The sequence below is a fragment of the Pan paniscus genome, chromosome 23, assembly GCF_029289425.2.
Source record: "Pan paniscus chromosome 23, NHGRI_mPanPan1-v2.0_pri, whole genome shotgun sequence".
NCBI lineage: Eukaryota > Metazoa > Chordata > Mammalia > Primates > Hominidae > Pan > Pan paniscus.
In genome coordinates this window covers 47,080,916-47,102,063 of record NC_085927.1, presented here as the reverse complement: position 1 = coordinate 47,102,063, position 21,148 = coordinate 47,080,916, and the positions used below count along the sequence as shown (strand labels likewise).

The window sequence follows — 21,148 nt, the reverse complement described above, 5'->3', positions numbered from 1 at the left end:
TTTCAAGAGCCAGCTCCAATGCTAGCTTGCAGGCCCCCAGCTCTCCATCTCGGTAACCCTGAGGTCCTCTCTGTAGATTCCCCCGTTGCCTCAATCACTTCCTGTCTCTGTTATGATCTCCCATGATGAAGTCATGCCTCCCTCTCTGCAAAGGGTGTAAACTCCAGGGACCAGCTGTCTCTTGCATCCTGGGATCACCAGCACCTGGTACTGTGCCTGGCACACAGCAGGCACTCATTAAATGCTCTGCTTAGAATTGAGGTGCACTGAATTCTTGGAACCCTCAAGTTCTTGGAGAACAGCCTCTGGGCCCGCCCCGTGGACAGAAAGTGAGCCTCCCAGCACAGAGGGCCCCCAGGTCTCCTGCTGGAGCCTCCACGCAGGGGGCCTGTGGGGATGGCCAGGGCTCAGCCCAGCACCTGAGCGCCCCTCCCACCAGCTGCTCTGCCAGACCGCATGCTCCGCCCCCTGCAAACGACCGTGGGGGGAGCAGCTTGAGTAAGTTCCCCTTCCGTTTCCTCCTGCCCCACCACCGCTGCTCCTCAGCAGGCGCCTCACCAGCCTCCACACCCCTTGTGCCCGCAGAAACGCGCCTGGCCCTGAGCTGTCACCACCGACACTCTCCAGGCTCCGGACACGATGCAGGCCATCAAGTGTGTGGTGGTGGGAGATGGGTAGGTACCTGGCTGGACTGCCTCACAGCCCCCAACTGGGATGCCCTGAGATCCTTCCGCCCTGGTGTCCCTGGGGAAGCCCCTGGCCCTGCAGAACTAGGCGTCCCTGGAAGGCAGCTTGGAGGGGTCGCTTCCTTCTTCTCCGAGGGCCCACAGGGAGCACCCGGGGGTGGGCTGAGGGGAGCTTCACCCTCTTCAGCCCCACCCCACCCCAGAAGCCATCTCGGTGGAGGGTGCAGGACTATGGGTGAGAGTGCCCAGGGCTCCTCACCTGCACCCCAAAAGCTGGGGGCAGGTCTCCCACAGAGGCAAGCCTCAGTCTTTACTCTGTGGATGCAGGAGGGAAGTGGGAAACCTGAAATTCAGCCTTTGTCCCCAGGCTGACCTGGGCTGTCGTCACTGGCTTGGTGCTGCTGTGTGGCCTTGGGCAAGTCACAGCACCTCTCTGAACCTCAGCTTATTCATCTGGGAGGAGGCCTATGCCCTGGGGATGCTGTGGGGTCGCTTGAGATAAGCTGAGTGGCTGTCTTGCTTGTAGTATGTGCCTTCTAGCACCCCCTCCACTTTCTCTCCCCTCCCCTCAGCCTGCCGGGTTGGGGAGGATGTGTGGGGGATGTGGGTGAGGAGCAGAAGGGGCAAGGGGACATTGAGAGACAGAGAGGGAAGGAGGAGGCTAAAGGATGGGAGGGTGATTGTGGGGTCGGCAGGGGAGGGGCAGGCTGGGCTGAGACCCTTCTCAGTTGTCAGATCCCAGTGACTTCAGGCTGTCTTGTCCCCTGGGGGGGCCTCAGTTTCCTCATCTGTAAAATGACAGGTCCAGGCCAGGTGCAGTGGCTCATGCCTGTAGTCCTAGCATTTTGAGAGGCCAAGATGGGAGGATTGCTTGAGGCCAGGAGCTTGAGACCAGCCTAAGCATCATAGCGAGAACCCATGTCTATAAAAAAATTTTTTTAAGCCAGGAGTGGTGGCATATGCACCTGCAGTCCCAGCTACTGGGGAGGCTGAGGTGGGAGAATCGCCTGAGCCCAGGAGTTTGAGGCTGCAGTGAGCTATAATTGTGCCACTGCAGTCAGCCTGGGTGACGGAGCAAGACGCTGTCTCTTAAAAAAACACAAAATAAAAGGACACGTCCAATTTGTCAATCTGTCATGCCTGCCAGCAGCCACATCTTAGGGTCCAGCCTACAGGCTCACCCTGGAGCATGTTCTAGCTGGAAGGGGGCCTCCTGTCCAGCCTTCCCATTCTACAGAGGAGCAGCCTAAGGCTTTGAGAGACTCAGCTCTCCTGGCCCGGGCCCTGTGGCCCCGACTTTGGCTGTGACCCATCTAGGTGGGGGCGGGCCCATTTGTCCACCAGCCTCAGCTGATTCTGATGCATGGCTCCTTATCTGCCCTTGCCTGCCCAGCCCTGTTCACTTCTGCTTTGTATCTGATCGGAGGAGGGGCGGGCGGAAGTCAAGGGTTAACGTTCCAGTCATTCAAAATTACCTCGGTGGCAGGCCCAGGGGAGGGCGATGGTAGGAGGAGAGGATGAGCTGTCTTCTCTGAGCAGGAAGTGACAAAACCACGCAGGGCAGGGGAAGGCCCAGAGCTGTCCCTTGGCCTCTGGGCTTCGGCTGAGCTACCTGCACCCGCTCCCAGCCTCGCATGCTGAGGGTGGAGGAGGCGCGCGTTATCACTTCCTTCCTATGTACCAGCTCTGGGGTTAATCTAGCCTTCTCTATTTATCCTCTCACCAAACCTAATAGGTCCATTTTACAGGTGGGAAAATGAAAGTTCAGGGAAGCTAAGTAATTTGCCCAAAGCCTCACAGGATTTGAACCCAGACCACTCTGACTCAAACCCTGACCTGGTAACTGCTCTGCTCCACGGGGGAGGTGAGAGGGAAGAGCAGGGTCAGGTCTTCCCTAGCAGCCGTCGGCTGCTGCCGTGCGTCAGGCCCTGTGCTCAGTGCTTTGATAGGCCTCGTTGGATTTACTCCTCAGCACACTCCTATGAGGATGGGCTCATCTCTATTTTCTAGATGGAGAAACTGAGGCAGGTTAAGTGACTTGTCCAAGATCATACCACTGGTAGGTGGTACAGCTGGGATTTGAAGCCCAGGTCAGGCGTCGGGGGCCCCTCGGCATTGCCTGGGTCTGCTGGGCACCCTCTGTCCCACATCACTGGGCCCTGGAGAAGCCTGTGGGAAAAGCGGATTGCCAGCTCTGCGCACACCCGTGGATCAGAATCTCTGGGGCTGGACCCTGAAGTCTCCACTTTAACAAACATCCACATGACTTGCAGGCTCTCGGGGGTGAGAACACAGACATGGGGCATCTCACATGGGGAGACGGAGGCCCAGAGGGCTGGGCTGGGTGGATGCTGAGGTCTTCGCAGAGGACCATGCAGAAACCTCCCCAGGTCTCCGGCAGAGCCCATGACCGCCGCCCTCTTGCACTTCCTGTCTTTCAGGGCCGTGGGCAAGACCTGCCTTCTCATCAGCTACACCACCAACGCCTTTCCCGGAGAGTACATCCCCACCGTGTGAGTTCCTGGGGATATGCGGGGTGCTGGGAGGAGGGGAGAGACCGTCACCAAGTCGACCCCCCTTTCAGGCACTTCCTGTGGGCCAGACCCTGTGTGGGCACCCACAGCCTCCAGCCCAGTGGAGCTGCCTGACAGTCCAGCCAAGAAGGCAGCACTGGTGCTGAGAGGTGCTGGGGGCTCCCAGAACCCGGGATGGGGTATGGAGGAAGGGGTAGAAGGGAGGAGGGGTGGCCTTTAGGCTGGGCCTCCAAGCAAAGGGACGTGGAGGAGAGGGCTGGCTCAGGCAAGAGCAGGAGCTGGGAGAGGAGCTTCTGTGGAAGCAGGCTGCTGGAGGAGGTGATCCAGAGAGCCTGACTCCAAGGAACAGGGACACCTGGGGACAAGGCATGCTGGGGGGCGGAACAGAGCTGTCTGCAGGCCTGGGAGGCCCTGTGCTCTATTGCAGGATGCGGAGGCAGGGCTGTCATCGGACGTGTAGGGAGCGTGTTGGTGTCAGACTCAGGAGGGAAGGATGACTGGGGAGGCACCAGCCCCTCCCTGGCCAGCCCTCAGGGGTCCCCATCACTCCTAGGACATTTCCCCGACTCCCTAGCATGGCACTCAAGGCTCCTGATGGCCTTCACTCAACCTCCCACCTGGCCTTATTACCCATTACTTTGCTTCACACTCTGCCTCCTCCGGACCCTACTGTTCGCCACAAACTGCCTGCACATTTCTACCCCAGGGCCTTTGCTCAAGCTGTTCTCTCTCCCCATAGTGCTTTTTCTCCCCACATCCACCTGTCTAAAGCCTCCAGGCGCAGCTCCAGTGCCCCCTCCTCCGGGAAGCCTTTCTGATCTACCACGAAGGGGTCTCCACTCCCCAGAGTGACTTTATCTGATTTCTCCCATGACTATGAGCCTGTGGAGGGCAGGGAGCCATGGCCAGCTCTTTGTGGGTCTCCCATTATCTCAGCACAGTGTCTTCTACATGGTGTGATACATGCATTACCTTACACACAACACATGTGTTTTGAGTTGACCTGACTTGGACATCGTGGGAAAGACCACAGGAAGATCGATCATAGCCACCATCTAGCAAAGGCCTGCCACATGCTGGCCCCTGCGCAAGATGTCACACATGTGTGATCTCATTTGATCCCCCTGGGAGATGGCTATTAGCATGCACAGGACACCCATGGGGAAGCTGAGCCTCACAGCCACTAAGAGGCTTGCCTCCCAGGCTTACACGGTCCTGTCCAGCTTCAGAGCCAAGGTCCATGCAGAACCTCGCTGGGGCCCTCATTTCTTGATCTTAATGAACCCCCCTTTCAGGGGCAGGGATCAGGCTCTCCTAGGAAGAGGGAGGCAGGCAGAAGGGAGAAGAAAGCCTGGAGCCAAGATGCTTCCAACCCACCCCAGAGGATTCCTCACTACCCAACCCCCAATCCCAGACTTGGGTGGGCTGGGCTCTCTCTGCTGCTGTCTCTCCCCGGGACACTCTACTCAGCTGCCTTAGATGCCCTGGCCCAGGCTAGAGGAAGGCAGGCAGCCAGGAGAGGGCAGGGAAACCCTAGCAGAGAGCCTAGAAAACCGCTTTTGCCCCAGCTCGGTCCTGATGCTGGTGAGTGCCCCTCTCTGGTCCTGTCCTTATATACAAAATGGGAACAAGGATTCCTGCCCACTCACCATCAACTATCAAACGTTTATCAGGTGCCTCTAAGTGCCAAGGGAGGGCTGGCTGCAAACCTGAGCAGGGAGGCAGAATTAGGTGAGGCGGCTCCTGCTCAAGGCCATGGTCACCAGCAGTGTGTTGTCACTGCCTCTGTCCCTGGGTCTCTGGATGCTGGCTTGAGACCTTGTCCCACCTTTGTGCATCCTGGCTGAGTTGAAGGACCCACTTGCTGAAGGACCTTGGACCAATCACTTCCCCTCTCTGAGCCTCAATCTCCTTTTCTATAAGAGGTAGAGGCTTGGAAGTCCCAAGCTCCTTCCCCAGGCACCTCCCTTGTACGTTGAGATGGATGGCTGAGGCTGCTGAGGCCAGGTTATGGCCAGGTGCTCTCAGCAGCCTGGAGGCCCCTGATCCCTGGTGGCCCCTAGTGGACTTTGTTGTCCTGGACAACATCACAGAAGCTGGAGAAATAGGCCCGACCAGATCTACCTTCCCAAGTCTCTCTGAAGGATTGGGTGAAGGTATCCCAGTAGGGCCAGCTCCATGCGTGTGGCCACCTATCCAGTTGCACAGGGCCCCATGCTCAGAAGGGTCCTGCACCTTGTTTAATACTCTGATGTCTACATCTTGAAATTCTTAATCATTTTTGAGCATGGGCCCTGTACTTCCATTTTGCACTGGGTCTTGCAAGTTCTGTGGTGAATCCTGCCTCACACCCTCATATGGCTTCAGGCACAAAGTTTCTCAGCCCCAGACGAGACCCCAGAGCGGGATCCTGCCACTGCCAATGCCTGTGCCCCTGTGAAGGGAGGGTAAAATAGTCACACTGGGCCCTTGACATTGGAGGGGGAAGAGGGCGAGAGGGTGGGTTGGGAAAAACAGGCAGCCCCAAATCTCTGGCACCTGAGATTAAGGTGGAGAGAGCTTCTGGGCTGAGGATGGTAGGTTTGCTGGGGGTTGGGGAGGCCCGTGCTACAGATACAAGATCAGATGAGCCTGAGAGCTGGCTCCCCATGCTGCCAGCCATGAGGGGTTAACAGCAAAGGGATGGACCTGAACCTTCGGAACTGACATCTTCCTGAGCAGCCAATCAGTTGCCAGGACTCGTGGGGCTGCACCGTGATTGGCTCTTGCCGCCTGCTCTGTTGTATAGACCCTATATTGGAGCCGGCAAGGCCCTGTGAGTTCTTTGCATCAAATCCCCCGTTTCGCAGTTGGGGAGCCTGAGTCTGCTCTGTGGATGGCCCCGTGCTAGGTGTTGGGGATACAGAAACATGGCAGGAAGACAGTGCCCTCGTGTGCCTGTGGCATAGAGGGGCGCCCCCTTACACCTCGCCTGGTTAGAACCAAGCTCGACGGAAGCCCTGGTGAGCTTTTAAAACTGAAAGTTAGGCTGGGCGCCGTGGCTCATGCCTGTAATCCCAGCACTTTGGGAGGCTGAGGCAGGCAGATCGCTTGAGCCCATGAGTTCGAGACCAGCCTGGGCAACATGGAGCAGAAACCCCATCTCTACAAAAAATACAAAAATTAGCCGGGCATGGTGGTGCATGCCTGTAGTCCCAGCTACTCGGGAGACTGAGGTGGGAGGATCGCTTGAGCCTAGGAGGGTGCGGCTGCATTGAGCTATGATCGTGCTACTGCACTCCAGCCTGGGCAACAAAGTGAGACCCTGTCTCAAAAAATAAAATAAAATAAAAAGAGCCTCCCAAAAAACAACTGAAAGTTAACCTGGCCTAAATCTCTCCTGTGGCTCCCTTCACACTTAAAACTCATCTTAATGCTCAAACCGTGAACAACAGCCCCCCTCTCCCCAGCCTCATTTACCACACCCCTTACCCACTTCATTCCAAGTATACAGACTGCCTTGATGATCTCTGCCTCCCCCCAACCTCTTCACTCCCCTTTATGACACCCAGAACCCTCCCTGCTTCCTGTCATTCAGTTCCCTGCTTAGACATCGCCTCCTTGACCCCCTGTCTACAGCAGCCCCCCGTCTCCAACCTGCCCTCTCCATCCCACCACCCTGCTTGGCTGTCTTCATATGCCCCCCCACAGCCCGACTTCATCTTGCTGCTCCTTTGCTGCCACTCCTCCTCTTGGATGGAAGCTCCCTGAGGACAGGGCCCTTATCTGCCTCGCTCCCTGCCATCGCGCCAGTTTCTAGAACAGAGCTGAGCCCATTCCTGTTGCTCCGTCATGACTGCCTCCCCCACCCCGGGGAGGAAGGCAGGGCTCAGCTCTGCATGGAAGAATGTGTGCTGCTAATTGAGGTTGAATCATTTGGCACTTAATTTTCACTTTCATTTGAAATCCTCTCTTCGGTAAACTGACGAATCCAGCCTGGGATTCCAGTGGACAGGATGACATCAGCCTCCCTAGCTGTGTGCGCCAGGCCCCACCAGGTTCTCCTGCCTGGCCTCTCGGCAGCCCCATCCCTGCTCCTGCTGCTGTGTGTGTGGGTGCCTCCTGATGTCCAGTGGCTCAAGCCTCTGCCTTAGCTCAGGCACCCCTTCTGTTGGGTATTCTGTTCCCTCCTGCTCCACCTCTCCCTGCCCCGTGACACCTCCAGCTGCCTTCATCTTTCAACCAATAGCACGGTAAGGGCCTCCCCTCCTGGCTGATGTGCCAGTTTCCCCCTCTGTTCCCCTCTGGCCCCTCCCTAAGACTTCTCCAAGAGGGTCCCTCCCTCCCTCCCTCCCTCCCTCCCTCCCTCCCTCCCTCCCTCCCTTACTTCCTTCCTGACGGAGTCTCGCTGTGTCACCAGGCTGGAGTGCAGTGGTGCGATCTTGGCTCACTGCAACCTCTGCCTCCCAGGTTCAAGCGATTCTGCTGCCTCAGCCTCCCAAGTAGCTGGGACTACAGGCATGCACCACCACACCCAGCTAATTTTTGTATTTTTGGTAGAGACAGGGTTTCACCTGTTGGCCAGGATGGTCTCGATCTCTTGACCTGGTGATCCACCTGCCTCAGCCTCCCAAAGAGCTGGGATTACAGGCGTGAGCCACCGTGCCCAGCTGGGACCTTTTCTAAATGCAAATCTGATCTCATCACCTCTGTCTGGTTTGGCCCCTTGCTGGTTCCCCATTGCCCTGAGAACCAAGACCTGACTGGTCCGTGCCCCTCTGACATCAATCCTTTCTCACCCCCAAGTCACTAGCCATGCGTGCCCTGTGGTCTCTGGGTTCCTTGAATGCACCATCCTTCCTCCCTGGGGGTGGGCTTTGGTGGTGGTCAGGTGATACCTGTGTGCTGGGGCCCCTTCCACCTGCCCCATTCCCCTCCTCCACTCCATTCTAGGGCCAGGCCTCAGAGTTCTACAGGCACTAGATGAAAACATGGTCTCTGCTCTCTCCAACTCCATTTCCAGCCATGAAATAGCAGCGATGCTTACCATGTGGGCCTTTCTGAATTGGGTAACAGGATCTAGCCTTGCTCTGCCACCCACTGGCTGGGAGATCTTGGGCAAGTCTCTTCCTCTCTGTAAGCCTCAATTTCTTCATCCGGAAAATGGGGTGAGGGTTGGCCATGGTGGTCTGTGCATAAGGTTCCTCTCTGGTCCTGGCTGCCTGTGGGTCTCTTAAGTAAGGGGGACCCTCAGGGGTGTCACACCATTGACACATTCCTGCACCTGTCCCTCTGGTCCTCTGGGGAGGGGCCCTGTGGCAGGGGCATTTGGGGACATGGAAAATGAGACTGCTTAGCTTCTCAGCATCTCCTAGTGGGGTGGCTTGAACATCCTCTATTTTTTTGGATTCTCCTAATGGCTCCAAGAAATAGGTATTTTCCCCTCCACATTAAAGAGATTGAGGCTCAGAGAAGTTAGGTCACTCACCCAGGGTCACACAGCCCGGATGTCCTGGCTTCCCAAGGAACTCTGTGTTCCCGCCCAACAAGAAAGTTCCTTGACCTCTTCAGGCCTCAGTTTCCTCATCTGTCTAATGGGGGTAACTTAAGATCCTTTTGTCTTGGATCACATGAGACTTCAAGACCTAACATACAAAGACCCTCAGCCCCCTGCCTGGCCTCAGAGAAGGTGGCTGTTGCTTCTCAAGGTCCCAGCTCTTTCCCCATCACCGTGGCCCTGAGATTCCAGGGATGACCCAGAGGAGACAGGTGAATCTTGTGGGGCTTCTTGGCACTAGCACTGTGGCTGGACATTAGAGGAGAGAGTGTCCAAGCATTTCCCAAAAGTGTGTTTCTGGTCAAAACTGGAGAAACAACACAGGTGTGGCTTTTCCCATCATGCCTCGCTGTGTCTCCCTGGACAGCGCCTTCTTCCTGAAATCCCACAGCAGCGTAGGTGGTACCCAGAGTAGGTGCACGCCAGCACCTGCTGTGCACCAGACCGCGGGCTGGCCCCAGGGTGCAGCGGCAAACAAATGAGGCTTATTGCCTGCCACTTGGGATGCTGAGTTCCCCAAGGAGTGCTGGTTTAGGTGGGGTGGTAGCCCCGACATGGCTGGAAGTCAGGAAAGGCTTCTTGGAGGAGGTGACATTGAGCAGGGGCTGGAGGGATGAGTAAAAGTCAGCCAGCCTGGCAGTGGGGAGGAAGAGAAGGGAGAGAGGAAGGAGAGTGGGAAGTCAGGGGCCACTGTTTGCAGGCACTTTCCAGACAGGCGGGAACAGGGCCGTTTGAGGAACTGAGAGGTAACCAGGAATTCTGTCCAGGGCTGGACAGGCAAAGTGTATTAAAAAGGCTGGGCTGCCCACTTTTTGGGGGTGTGGGGGACTCCTCTCAGGAGAGGTGTCTTTTGTGTTACTCTGAAGTGTTAGCGCTTCTGCAGCCTAACATTGAGTAGCGTTCTCTGAGGACTTCCTGGAGGAGGTGGTTTAATTCCCTTCCACCTGCATTCACTGGGTGACAGGCCTGAGACTGTGGAGAATAAGCAGGCATCGGCCTGGCCCACACAGAACCCACAGCCCTTGAAGGGGTGGAGACTCACCAAGTGCCTGCTCGTGGTCAAGGCAAAGTAGTCACCTGAGAGAGGGAACCATGGGCTCTTTACAGGTAGAGGACGACGAAGCTTCGCCAGAGAGGAGGACTTGTCTGGGCAGGGTTTTGAAGCATGAATAGAAGTCGGGAGTGAAATGGGGCTGGAAGCGTATTCCAGAGGGAGATACAGACAGGATCAAAGGCTTGGAGGGGTGGGCAGCCTGGAGGGTGTGGGGGCCAGAGGCCAGGTTGGTGAGAACATATGGACAGCTAAGGTGGGAAGGACATTCTGGGCAGGGGCTTTGTGTGGACCAGCACAGGGAGGTGGGCAGTGTGAGCCTTTCCCGGGAAACGGCTTGGCTGGTGTGCGAGGGGAGGAGTAGGAGGAGAAGTCAGAGGAGCCGGAGGTCTCAGTGGACCAGGTCAGGGCCTGTGTGGGGGACCACAGCGGGAAAAGTGACAGTGATTCCCTAACCCTCAGGGGCAAGCGGTGAGGGCATTCCCGGAGGCACAGCTGTGGCCTGGGGCAGTGAGCACTGGTCGTGGTCACTGGTTTCTGGTTTCTTACCTAGTTGGGTCACTCACTGGCTGTGTGGCCTTGGGCAAGTCACTGCATCTCTCTGAGCCAAGTTTTCCCTTCCACAGCGTGGGTAGCCAGCACCTTCCTCGCGGGGATGTGTGTAGCAAGAACTGGCTTGCAAAACCTCCCCTATTCCGAGCTTGGAGCCCTGGGATGGCCCTCCCAGCATTCGCTGGGCTTCCCCGTCTCTGATATTTGTCAGGCTCCTCACCCCGTGTCTGGCCTTCTGCCAGCTGTGGGGGCAGGATCAGGCTTGTACTCCTTGGTGGCCCCAGCGCTGGCTCTGCACCCGATGCATAGTAGGTGCCTAGCAAGTGCATCTGGAGGCTCGTTCGATGGCCCTGCAGGGCTTTCTGGGTCTGGCGGGAGACATTGGGAGTCAAGGTCAGTGCCTCACACCATCTCCTCGGCAGCATGTGTCTTTCTACCGTTTGCCATGGCCCTTCCCATGGCCAGTGACTAACAGCTTTCACGCACACTCTGGGGTGGGCTGAAAGGCCCCGGAAGCAGCCCTCTTTCCCTGGAAGATGGGAGATGAATGACAGCACCCTAGCTTCCTGCCTTCTCTGGGGACGCCCTGAGCACAGTCCGTTCTGTCTCCCAGGTGGCCCCAGCAGGACTGAGCAGCAGCGGTCCACAGCCATGACAACTCAACCACCTGCCCTGTGTCAGCTGCTGTCCCCTCCTTTATTCCTCCCCACTCCCCTTCTGCAGCATCCTGGGGTCACTTCCCGAATAAACCCCTCGCATCACCTCCTTGTCTCAGGGTTTGCTTCTGGGGGGACCCAGCCTGAGACGGGATGAACATTCATTCAACAGATATTGAGGCTGGGCCCAGTGGCTCACGCCTGTAATCCTAGCACTTTGAGAGGCCGAGGCAGGCGGATCATTTAAGTTCAGGAGTTCGAGACCAGCCTGGTCAACATGGTGAAACTCTGTTTCTACTAAAAATACAAAAATTAGCTGGGCGTGGTAGTGCATGCCTGTAATCCCAGCTACTTGGGAAGCCGAGGCAGGAGAATCACTTGAACCCAGGGGGCAGAGTTTGCAGTGGGCCGAGATGGTGCCACTGCACTCCAGCCTGGGCGACAGAGCATGATTCCATTTCAAAAAACAAAAAAACAAAAAACAAACATTGAGTGGCAGCATAGGGACAGAGGTAAGTTTATTCTCATCAAGACTGGGAGGAAAAGTTACACAGCCTCAATTACCTTTCCAAAGGACAGGTACGGGTAGGAAAAGGATTAAGAGATAATCTTTTTTTCTTCTTGTTAACTTGTATTACATTTTTAAAAAATATAATGAATCAGTAATGAAACAAATAAAGAAACCCAATTGCAAATGCTGTGTGACTTTGGGCCAGTCGCAGACTGTCTCTAGGTCTCAGCCTCCGAGGAATGACATGGAGCTGGACCACAATTCCCAGGTTCTGGGGTTTGAGATTGACCTTACCTCTGCCTTGCCTGCTCCCCACAGGTTTGACAACTATTCAGCCAATGTGATGGTGGACAGCAAGCCAGTGAACCTGGGGCTGTGGGACACTGCTGGGCAGGAGGACTACGACCGTCTCCGGCCGCTCTCCTATCCACAGACGGTGTGCTGCTCCCACCTGCCTTGCAGTCCTGACCTTTGCTGTCTCTGTTCCCTCTGCTTGGGATGCCCTTCCAGCCAGCTCAGCCTGGGAAACCCTACCTCTCCCCTTAAGGCCCAGCTCAGGGAGTCTGCCTGCCTTGCATGTCCCAGGCAGAGAAGGGCTTCCTCTTGCACTCCCCCAGCCCTGCATTGGTTCCCGGTCCTCAATGTGCCCATCTTCCCACCCCATTGCCTCCTGGGCTCTGGCACCCCCTGTTTCCAGTGGTGGGGCAGGTGGATTCTGCACAGCGCCCCAGGAGGCAGCCCGGGATGGTGAGCCCTGGGAGTGCTGGGGGAGGGGAGAGGTGGAGGATGCCTGCAGGTGGCTGCTGGGTCCTCGCCCTTCCTCCAGGGTATGCAGGGAGGCGGCTAAGGCCGGTAATCAGATGGTGGATAGTATATGGATTGGAGTATGGACTCTGGAATCCCAGATCCTCCCCTCACCAGAGTGCACGTTGGCAAACTCTTTAACCTCTGGAAGCCTCACTTTCCCTGTCTGAGGAATGGGGCTACCAGCAGTGCTTGCTGCAGAGTGACATGTGAGGATAACCACTTCGCAGAGGCCCTGGCCTTTAGTGAGCGTCCTAACAAACAGCAGCCTCATGGTAGAGGCGAGAAGGGTATCTCTGCTCTGCCCAGATCCTAAGTCCCCAGCATCCCCTGGGGTGTTCCACCCTCAGGGAGCCCCAAGCTCCACCTCTCGGTGGCTGCCATGGTGGGACACCTCTGGGCCCTCCTCACTAGCAACCCTCACTTGCTCTGTCCCCAGGACGTCTTCCTCATCTGCTTCTCCCTCGTCAGCCCAGCCTCTTATGAGAACGTCCGCGCCAAGGTGAGCTGGACAGGGTGGGCCTTGGGGGCTCTGGGGCAGGTAACCCTGAGGGACAGAGGGAGGAACTGGTGACTCTAGGCTGGTCCCTGGGGCAGCAGAGGTCGCATACAGAGAGGGTCCCCAGTGCCAACCAGGGCTGGCAGAGGGACTTGAGGGGGTAAGATTCAGAGGACCTGGGGTGGGGGGTGCTGCGATAGTTAGCTATACCCCCACTTTCCATGGCTGCATTCTCCTCCTCCCCACACAACCTCATGTCCGCCTCTGATTGTCACATAACCTCATGTTTGCTTCTTATGTCTGCACAAAACCTCGCCTCCTCCTTTCCTACAATCATGCGCCCCCTCCTTCCTGCACAACGTCGTGGCCTCCCCTCCCTGTGCCACCTCACGTCTCTCTCTCCTCACCCTCGTGCCCACCTCTGATCTTCTGGCAACTTGCTGCCTCTCCTCTCCCTACACCCTCACACTCCCTCTGATCCCCGCACAGCCTCGCACCCCCTCTTGACCCATACAACCTTGTGTCCCCCCACCCACCTGCCCAGTGGTTCCCAGAAGTGCGGCACCACTGCCCCAGCACACCCATCATCCTGGTGGGCACCAAGCTGGACCTGCGGGATGACAAGGACACCATCGAGAAACTGAAGGAGAAGAAGCTGGCTCCCATCACCTACCCGCAGGGCCTGGCACTGGCCAAGGAGATTGGTACGGGCCTCGGGCTCAGAGGGGGGAACTGGCTGCGGGGGAGGCCCTGACTTGGCCTCGTGGTGTGATTGTAAACACGGGCTGCAGGGCCAGGCTGTGCAGTTTGAACTCAGCTGTGCTGTGCACTTGCTGTGTGACCTTGGGCGAGTCACGTAGCCTCTCTCTGCCTGTGTTTCCTTATCAGAAAAGCATGGGATAGTGATAGCTCCTGCCTCCTGGGGTGGTTGGGGGAATTCAGTGACTTATTCCAGGTGGAGCTGCCAGGGCAGCACCTGTGTGTGAGAAGCACTCTGTGTTAGTAGTAGTCGTCCTAGTAGTATGAGTAGTATCTATTAATAGATACTGAAAATAAGGAGGTGTGCTTTGAGCAGACAGAAGCAGAGATTGAGTGGGGGTGCTGTGGTTGCTTGGAGGACAAGTGGCAAGTCAAACTTGGGTGTTCTGGGAAGGCTTCCTGGAGGAGGTGGCGCTGCATTAGATCTAAAGGGTGACACATTTCCTTCCACCACCTTCTCTCCTCCCTTTCCCCACTCCCTTTGGTTTCTCAGCTCGACCCCTCTTTGCCTCCAAATCACTGGGCTGGAGAAATATAGTAACTTCTCAAGGTCACCCAGCTAGTAGGTGGCCCAGCCAGATTTGAAGGAAGGACAGCAAATTATTGGCTCACTGCTGGGGGGTGCTTCTTTGTAGTGGCTCAGGGCTGCCTGCATCAGGGAGGCGATGACCATGGGTCTGGCTTCATGCATGGTACCCAGGCCTGCTGGCTCTGTTCCTGTCCCTGTCCCTGGTAGGTCCCAATGTGTCTGTAGCTCAGGGATCCTTGCCCAAAAGCCCAAAACCACCAGCTGGGTTTGGTCATATGAGCTGTGCCCTCTGCCTCACCACAGGACTCTGCAGGCCCAGGGTTTGGCCCCCAAATGGAATCCACTAGACCTCCTCCCACCCCACCGCCCCAGCCCCGCCCCACCTCCCCCTGCCGGAACTGGGAGGGCCCTGGGGACTCACATCTCTTCACAGGAAGAGAAACCGCAGCCACCACCTCCCTCCTTCTGTGACTAGCGTGGTGACACGGCCATCTTCCCCGGGGGCCTCAGACTGTGGCTCACACCCTGGCTCCCTTCCCCTGTCCTAGGGCCACAGCTCCCCAGCCTGCAAGTCTTTCCTTTTAAATATCAAGGATTCATCCCTGCCTTCTCTTTCTGACCAACCAGCACCCCTCCAACCCCTGCCCCTGGACTCCTTCTATTCAGGGTGCAGCTCTCCAGCCTGTGGCCTGGCTGTCACTGACCTCTCCCTTGTAAAGCACATGCTTTGGGATCATGTGGAGGGTGCTGGAGGCCTGGATTCTGGTCCTGGCTCTGATACTGATTGGCTGTGTGACCTTGGGTTAGTGGCTGCCCCTCTCTGGGCCTCAGTCTCCCTCTCCACATAAGCTGACCTGGACAATCCCCAAAGGCCCTCTCTCCTCCATAAGGTGGTGACTCAGAGTTCTTGCCTTGGCCTCTAGCCAGTCTTTCCTGGCTGACCCTGCATGGAGCTGGGGCAGGGGCAGTGATTTTAACTGTGCCTCAGACCAGCTTAGGCCTAGGGGGAGTCCTGGGGGGACTGGCAGGGCTAGTGAGGGAAGCAGCAACTGCCTCTGCCCACCTGGGCTCCCCAGCCCTGGGATGACAAGTTTTGGGGGCAGCCCTGAGCCCAGCTGATAATCACAGCTGATGTGGACTGAGCACTTCCTGGGAGCCACTTCATTCTCACAGCAGCTATGACGAAGAGCTCTTGTCACCTCCACTTTACAGAGAGGAAACAGGCTCGGGGAGACATGTTGCTGGCTTAAGGCCACCCAGCCAGGATTCCAAAAGGGGTGGACTGGCTCCCTAAGCCACAAAGCTGAGGGCCATCTGTCCTCCCTGCACCCCCACTGCCCCCACCGCCCCCTCACCCTCCTTGCCCTCTCTGTGGCTCCCCTGCCCCTGCCTCAGCTTGATGAGCCATCGCATGGCAATGAGTCCTAGACAGATGGGAGACTGAGGCCCGGAGAGGGGGAACTGACTAAAGTCCTAGAGCAGTGAGAGGCCGAGCCAAAGTGAGCCCTGGCCCCCCAGCTCAGGACCCTTGTCCTGGGTGAGTGGGTGGCTGGGTGCCAGGGAAAAGGCAGTTGGTGGATGTGGGGGAAGTGGACGCAGATGTGGTCCCTTATAAGGAGACAGTGGCCAAGTGCCCAGTGACACCTCCTCAACACAGGGGGCTGTGGTGACCAGACTCCGGGCTGAGCTCAGGGCACCCTGCTCTTGCCAGCCAAGCCCCATGACAACCACTGCCCATGATCCCTGGTGGGCGTATATGCCTCCAGGTAGAGGGGAGATGCCCAGCATGTGACTCAGAGCGAGTGACATCCTCTCTGAGCCTCAGGTTCCTCGTCCCTGCCCCACCCTTCCTTTCTCCCCAGCACCTGGCCTCAGTGGGCTCCCCTGTTCCAGGGGCTGCCCCTCCTGCCATCCCGACTTCTCCCCCAGCTCTGTGCCTTCGGGCCTTGGCTTCCCCACTCTGGGCCTGTTTCCTGGTCTGTGAAATGGGAACTCACCCCGGTGTTGTTGGAAGCACCCAGCTCAGTGCCTGGCACAGGGTAGGTGGTGACCAGCGTCCATCCCCTTCCATCCTGCCACAGAGAAGCAAGCGGGCTTTGGCGGAGGGCCCAGAGTTCACCTCCCCTCCCTTCTCCTTCCTCTTGGTTCTGACATCGGCCCCCAGGCCTGCATAGCATCTCGGCAGAAGGGGTTTTGTGGTTTTTCACTTCAGGGAAACTGTGCAGCTTGAAATGGACATGGGAAGTCACACGGACTCTTTGCAGAATGTCATGGAACACCGTCCCTGGGGGTGGGAACTAGGCCTGCCTTTCTCCTCATCTGTGCCCCGGGCTGTAGCCCTGAGGGGTCTTCATGTGGGAGAAGGCTGGGCCTCCCATGGCAGGACAGAGGAGCTCTCCAATGCCACTCCTCCCAGAAGGCCCCCAGCTGGGCCCAGGTTGAGGGAATACGTCCAGCGTGTGAGTTTGGATGAGTCACATACTCTCCACGAGCCTCAGTTTCCTTGTCTGTAAGACAGGGATGGTGCTAAGGAAGGGGCTGATGATGTTTGGAAGTTCCTGGGGAGGGGGCCATGAGGGCTTCAGGCCTCCTGGGGATTATTTGCAACCCTGGGAGAATCCTGGAGGGATGGGCAAGGCAATTTTCTAGAAGGTGAGGCTCCCAGAGATTTGGTCACTGATGTTTGAGCCCTTTCCTTCACAGAAAAGCATCAAAATTCCCACCCTCCTTCCACAGACTAAGGGCTATGTGTCCAAGAAAGACACAGACCTGCCCTGGAGGCCTTAGTCTCTCACTGAGTTCAAGCTCGCTATTACAGACATGAGGAAACTGAGGCACGGTGACGTTAAACTCCTTGCTCCTGGTGACACAGCCTCCAGGTGACCCCACTGGACTGGATGGCGGCCCCCAGAGCCTGGTGTTCAGTTGTATGGCTTGGGAGGGGGTGTATGGCATGGAGGGTTGTATGGCATGGGAGGCGTGGGAAGGGTGTATGGCATGGGAGCGGTGTATGGCGTGAGAGGGGTTGTATGGCGTGGGAGGTGTGGGAGGGGGGTGTATGGTGTGAGGGGTTTTATGGCGTGGGAGGGGTTATATGCTGTGGGAGGGGTGTATGGCACGGGAGGTGTTGTATGGTGTGGGAGGCGTGGGAGGGGGTGTATGGCGTGGGAGGGCTTGTATGGTGTGGGAGGCGTGGGAGGGGTGTATGGTGTGGGAGGGGTGTATGGTGTGGGAGGCGTGGGAGGGGGGTGTATGGCGTGGGAGGGGTGTGTATGGCACAGGAGGGCTTGTATGGCATGGGAGGCGTGGGAGGAGTGTGTGGTGTGGGAGGGGTGTATGGCGTGGGAGGGGTGTATGGCGTGGGAGGGGTGTATGGCGTGGGGGGGTTGTATGGCGTGGGAGAGGTGTATGGCGTGGGAGGGGTTGTATGGCGTGGGAGGGGTGTATGGCGTGGGAGGGGTGTATGGCGTGGGAGGGTGTATGGCGTGGGAGGGGCGTATGGCGTGGGAGGGGTTGTATGGTGTGAGAGGCGTGGGAGGGGTGTATGGCGTGGGAAGGGTGTATGGCATGGGAGGCGTGGGAGGGGGTGTATGACGTGGGAGGGGTGTGTATGGCACAGGAGGGCTTGTATGGCATGGGAGGCATGGGAGGAGTGTATGGCGTGGGAGGGGTGTATGGCGTGGGAGGGGTGTATGGCGTGGGAGGGGTGTATGGCGTGGGAGGGGTGTATGGCGGAGGGTGTATGGCGTGGGAGGGGTGTATGGCGTGGGAGGGGTGTATGGCTTAGGAGGGGTTGTATGGCGTAGGAGGGGTTGTATGGCGTGGGAGGGGTGTATGCCTTGGGAGGGGTTGTATGGCGTGGTAGGGGTGTATGGCGTGGGAGGGGTATATGGCATGGGAGGGTTGTGTGGCGTGGGACGGTGCATGGTGTGGAAGGCATGGGAAGGGGTGTATGGCGTGGGAGGGTGTATGGCGTGGGAGGGGTGTATGGCGTGGCAGGGGTGTATGGCGTGGGAGGCGTGGGAGGGATGTATGGCATGGGAGGGGTGTATGGCACAGGAGGGCTTGTATGGTGTGGGAGGCATGGGAGGGGTGTATGGCATGGGAGGGGTGTATGGCATGGGAGGCATGGGAAGGGGTGTATGGCGTGGGAGGGGGTGTATGGCATGGGAGGGGGTGTATGGCATGGGAGGGTGTATGGTGTGGGAGGGGTGTATGGCGTGGGAGGGGGTGTATGGCATGGGAGGGTGTATGGCATGGGAGGGGTTGTATGGCGTAGGAGGGGTGTATGTCGTGGGGGGGTGTATGGCATGGAAGGGGTGTATGGTGTGGGAGGCGTGGGAGGGGTGTATGGCATGGGAGGGTGTATGGCGTGGGAGGGGTGTATGGCGTGGGAGGGGTGTATGGCGTGGGAGGGGTTGTATGGTGTGGGAGGCGTGGGAGGGGTGTATGGCGTGGGAGGGGTGTATGGCGTGGGAGGCGTGGTAGGGGGTGTATGGCGTGGGAGGGGTGTGTATGGCACAGGAGGGCTTGTATGGCATGGGAGGGGTGTATGGCGTGGGAGGGGTGTATGGCGTAGGAGGGGTTGTATGGCATAGGAGGGGTTGTATGGCGTGGGAGGGGTGTATGCCTTGGGAGGGGTTGTATGGCGTGGGAGGGGTGTATGGCGTGGGAGGGGTGTGTGGCGTGGGATGGTGTATGGCGTGGAAGGCATGGGAAGGGGTGTATGGCGTGGGACGGTGTATAGCGTGGGAGGGGTGTATGGCGTGGGAGGGGTGTATAGCATGGGAAGGGTGTATGGCGTGGGAGGGGTGTATGGCGTGGGACGGTGTATGGTGTGGGAGGCATGGGAAGGGGTGTATGGCCTGGAACGGTGTATGACGTGGGAGGGGTGTATGGAGTGGGAGGGTGTATGGCATGGGAAGGGTGTATGGCGTGGGAGGGGCATATGGCGTGGGAGTGGCGTATGGCGTGGGTCGGTGTATGGCGTGGGAGGCATGGGAAGGGGTGTATGGCCTGGGATGGTGTATGGCGTGGGAGGGGTGTATGGAGTGGGAGGGTGTATGGCATGGGAAGGGTGTATGGCATGGGAGGGGCATATGGCGTGGGAGTGGCGTATGGCGTGGGACGGTGTATGGCGTGGGAGGCATGGGAAGGGGTGTATGGCCTGGGATGGTGTATGGCGTGGGAGTGGCGTATGGCGTGGGAGGGGCGTATGGCGTGGGAGGGGCGTATGGCGTGGGAGGGGTGTATGGCGTGGGAGGGTGTATGGCGTGGGAGGGGTGTATGGCGTGGGAGGGTTGTATGGCATAGGAGACATGTTGGCCCAGAGCCCCCCCAACTTAGGCCTTGGCTCTCCTGTCCATCTCCCCAACCAGACTCGGTGAAATACCTAGAGTGCTCAGCCCTCACCCAGAGAGGCCTGAAAACCGTGTTCGACGAGGCCATCCGGGCCGTGCTGTGCCCTCAGCCCACGCGGCAGCAGAAGCGCACCTGCAGCCTCCTCTAGGGGTAAGAGTCCCCCACTCTAGTGCCCAACTCCCATACACAGCAGGCCCTGGCTGAGCAGTGGCCTTTGGTTCACTGTGAGTGGCATTTAGGCCAGGACAGAAAGAAGGTGGGTATGGAGGTAGCCTCAGTTTCCCTAGCCTACTTGTCATCTGCCTGGGCCACTCTCACTCTCTGGAGCTCATCTTCCAGAGGCAAGGCCCAAGGTATGAATGAATGCCTGGTAACCCCCCACCCCCGGGCCAGGGAGTGGGTGTCACGGAGCCCCACTCTGCCCATTCCTGCAGGAGGTGATGGAAAAGATGCCTTGGTCCCTGGCCCTAGGAGAGCCCAGTCGAGCCAGGGAGATCCTGCACCCACATATGTGGGTGGAGGTGGGAGAGCCTGAGCTATGATCCCCAGGGGGCAGATGGTGGGGTCAGTGATTTGGAGGCAGCCCACAAGGCCTCCTGGAGGTGTGGGACCAGAAGGACAGAGAGGACTGGTGAGGTGGGGAGAGCAGCATTGGCAGTCCTGGTGGGAGTCAAACCTTGAGCAAAGACCTGGAGGTGGGAGTGAGCTGTGAGCCAGGAAGGTGAGAGCTGTGGATTCTGCATGTCCCCAAATTCTCTTTCCCTGCTTATCTTCCTTCCAGGTTGCACCCCAGCGCTCCCACCTAGATGGGTCTGATCCTCCAGGATCCCCACCCAAAGCCTGATGGCACCCCGGCTGGCCATGCTGTCCCCTCCCTGTGGCATTTCTTAGCAGATGGCTGCAGAGCTTCGTTGATGGTCTTTTCTGTACTGGAGGCCTCCTGAGGCCAGGAAGGTGCAAATTTGCAGGTGCTGCATCCCAAGCCCCTCATGCTCCTGCCTTCCTGAGGGCCAGAGGGGAGCCCCAGGATCCATTAAGCCACCCCCGTGTTCCTGCCGTCAGTGCCAACTGCCGCATATGGAAGCATCTACCCGTTCACTCCAGTCCCACCCCACGCCTGACTCCCCTCTGGAAACTGCAGGCCAGATGGTTGCTGCCACAACTTGTGTACCTTCAGGGATGGGGCTCTTACTCCCTCCTGAGGCCAGCTGCTCTAATATCTATGGTCCTGCTTGCCAGAGAGTTCCTCTACCCAGCAAAAATGAGTGTCTCAGAAGTGTGCTCCTCTGGCCTCAGTTCTCCTCTTTTGGAACAACATAAAACAAATTTAATTTTCTACGCCTCTGGGGATATCTGCTCAGCCAATGAAAAATCTGGGTTCAAGCAGCCCCTGCCATTTCTTAAGACTTTCTGCTCCACTCACAGGATCCTGAGCTGCACTTACCTGTGAGAGTCTTCAAACTTTTAAACCTTGCCAGTCAGGACTTTTGCTATTGCAAATAGAAAACCCAACTCAACCTGCTTAAGCAGAAAATAAATTTATTGATTCAAGTTTGGAGATATCGTAATTTCAGGTGCAGCTTGATCAAGGGATTCAAATGATGTCATCGAGGCTTGCTTAGTTCTGGGCTCTGCCTTCTGCTGGCTGGTTCATTCTCAGGCAGGTGACT

At 57.7% G+C, this 21,148-nt stretch overlaps 1 protein-coding gene across 1 annotated transcript; it reads left to right on the top strand.

Moving 5' to 3' along the window:
- Positions 1-509: 509 nt before the first annotated feature.
- Positions 510-21,036, top strand: RAC2 (Rac family small GTPase 2). The gene is made up of 7 exons (XM_003821557.5): positions 510-674; positions 3,128-3,199; positions 11,845-11,962; positions 12,770-12,832; positions 13,374-13,533; positions 19,496-19,628; positions 20,260-21,036. The coding sequence occupies exons 1-6, from the start codon at positions 640-642 to the stop codon at positions 19,624-19,626; spliced, it is 579 nt and encodes a 192-aa protein (XP_003821605.1). The 5' UTR covers positions 510-639; the 3' UTR covers positions 19,627-19,628; positions 20,260-21,036.
- Positions 21,037-21,148: the final 112 nt, after the last annotated feature.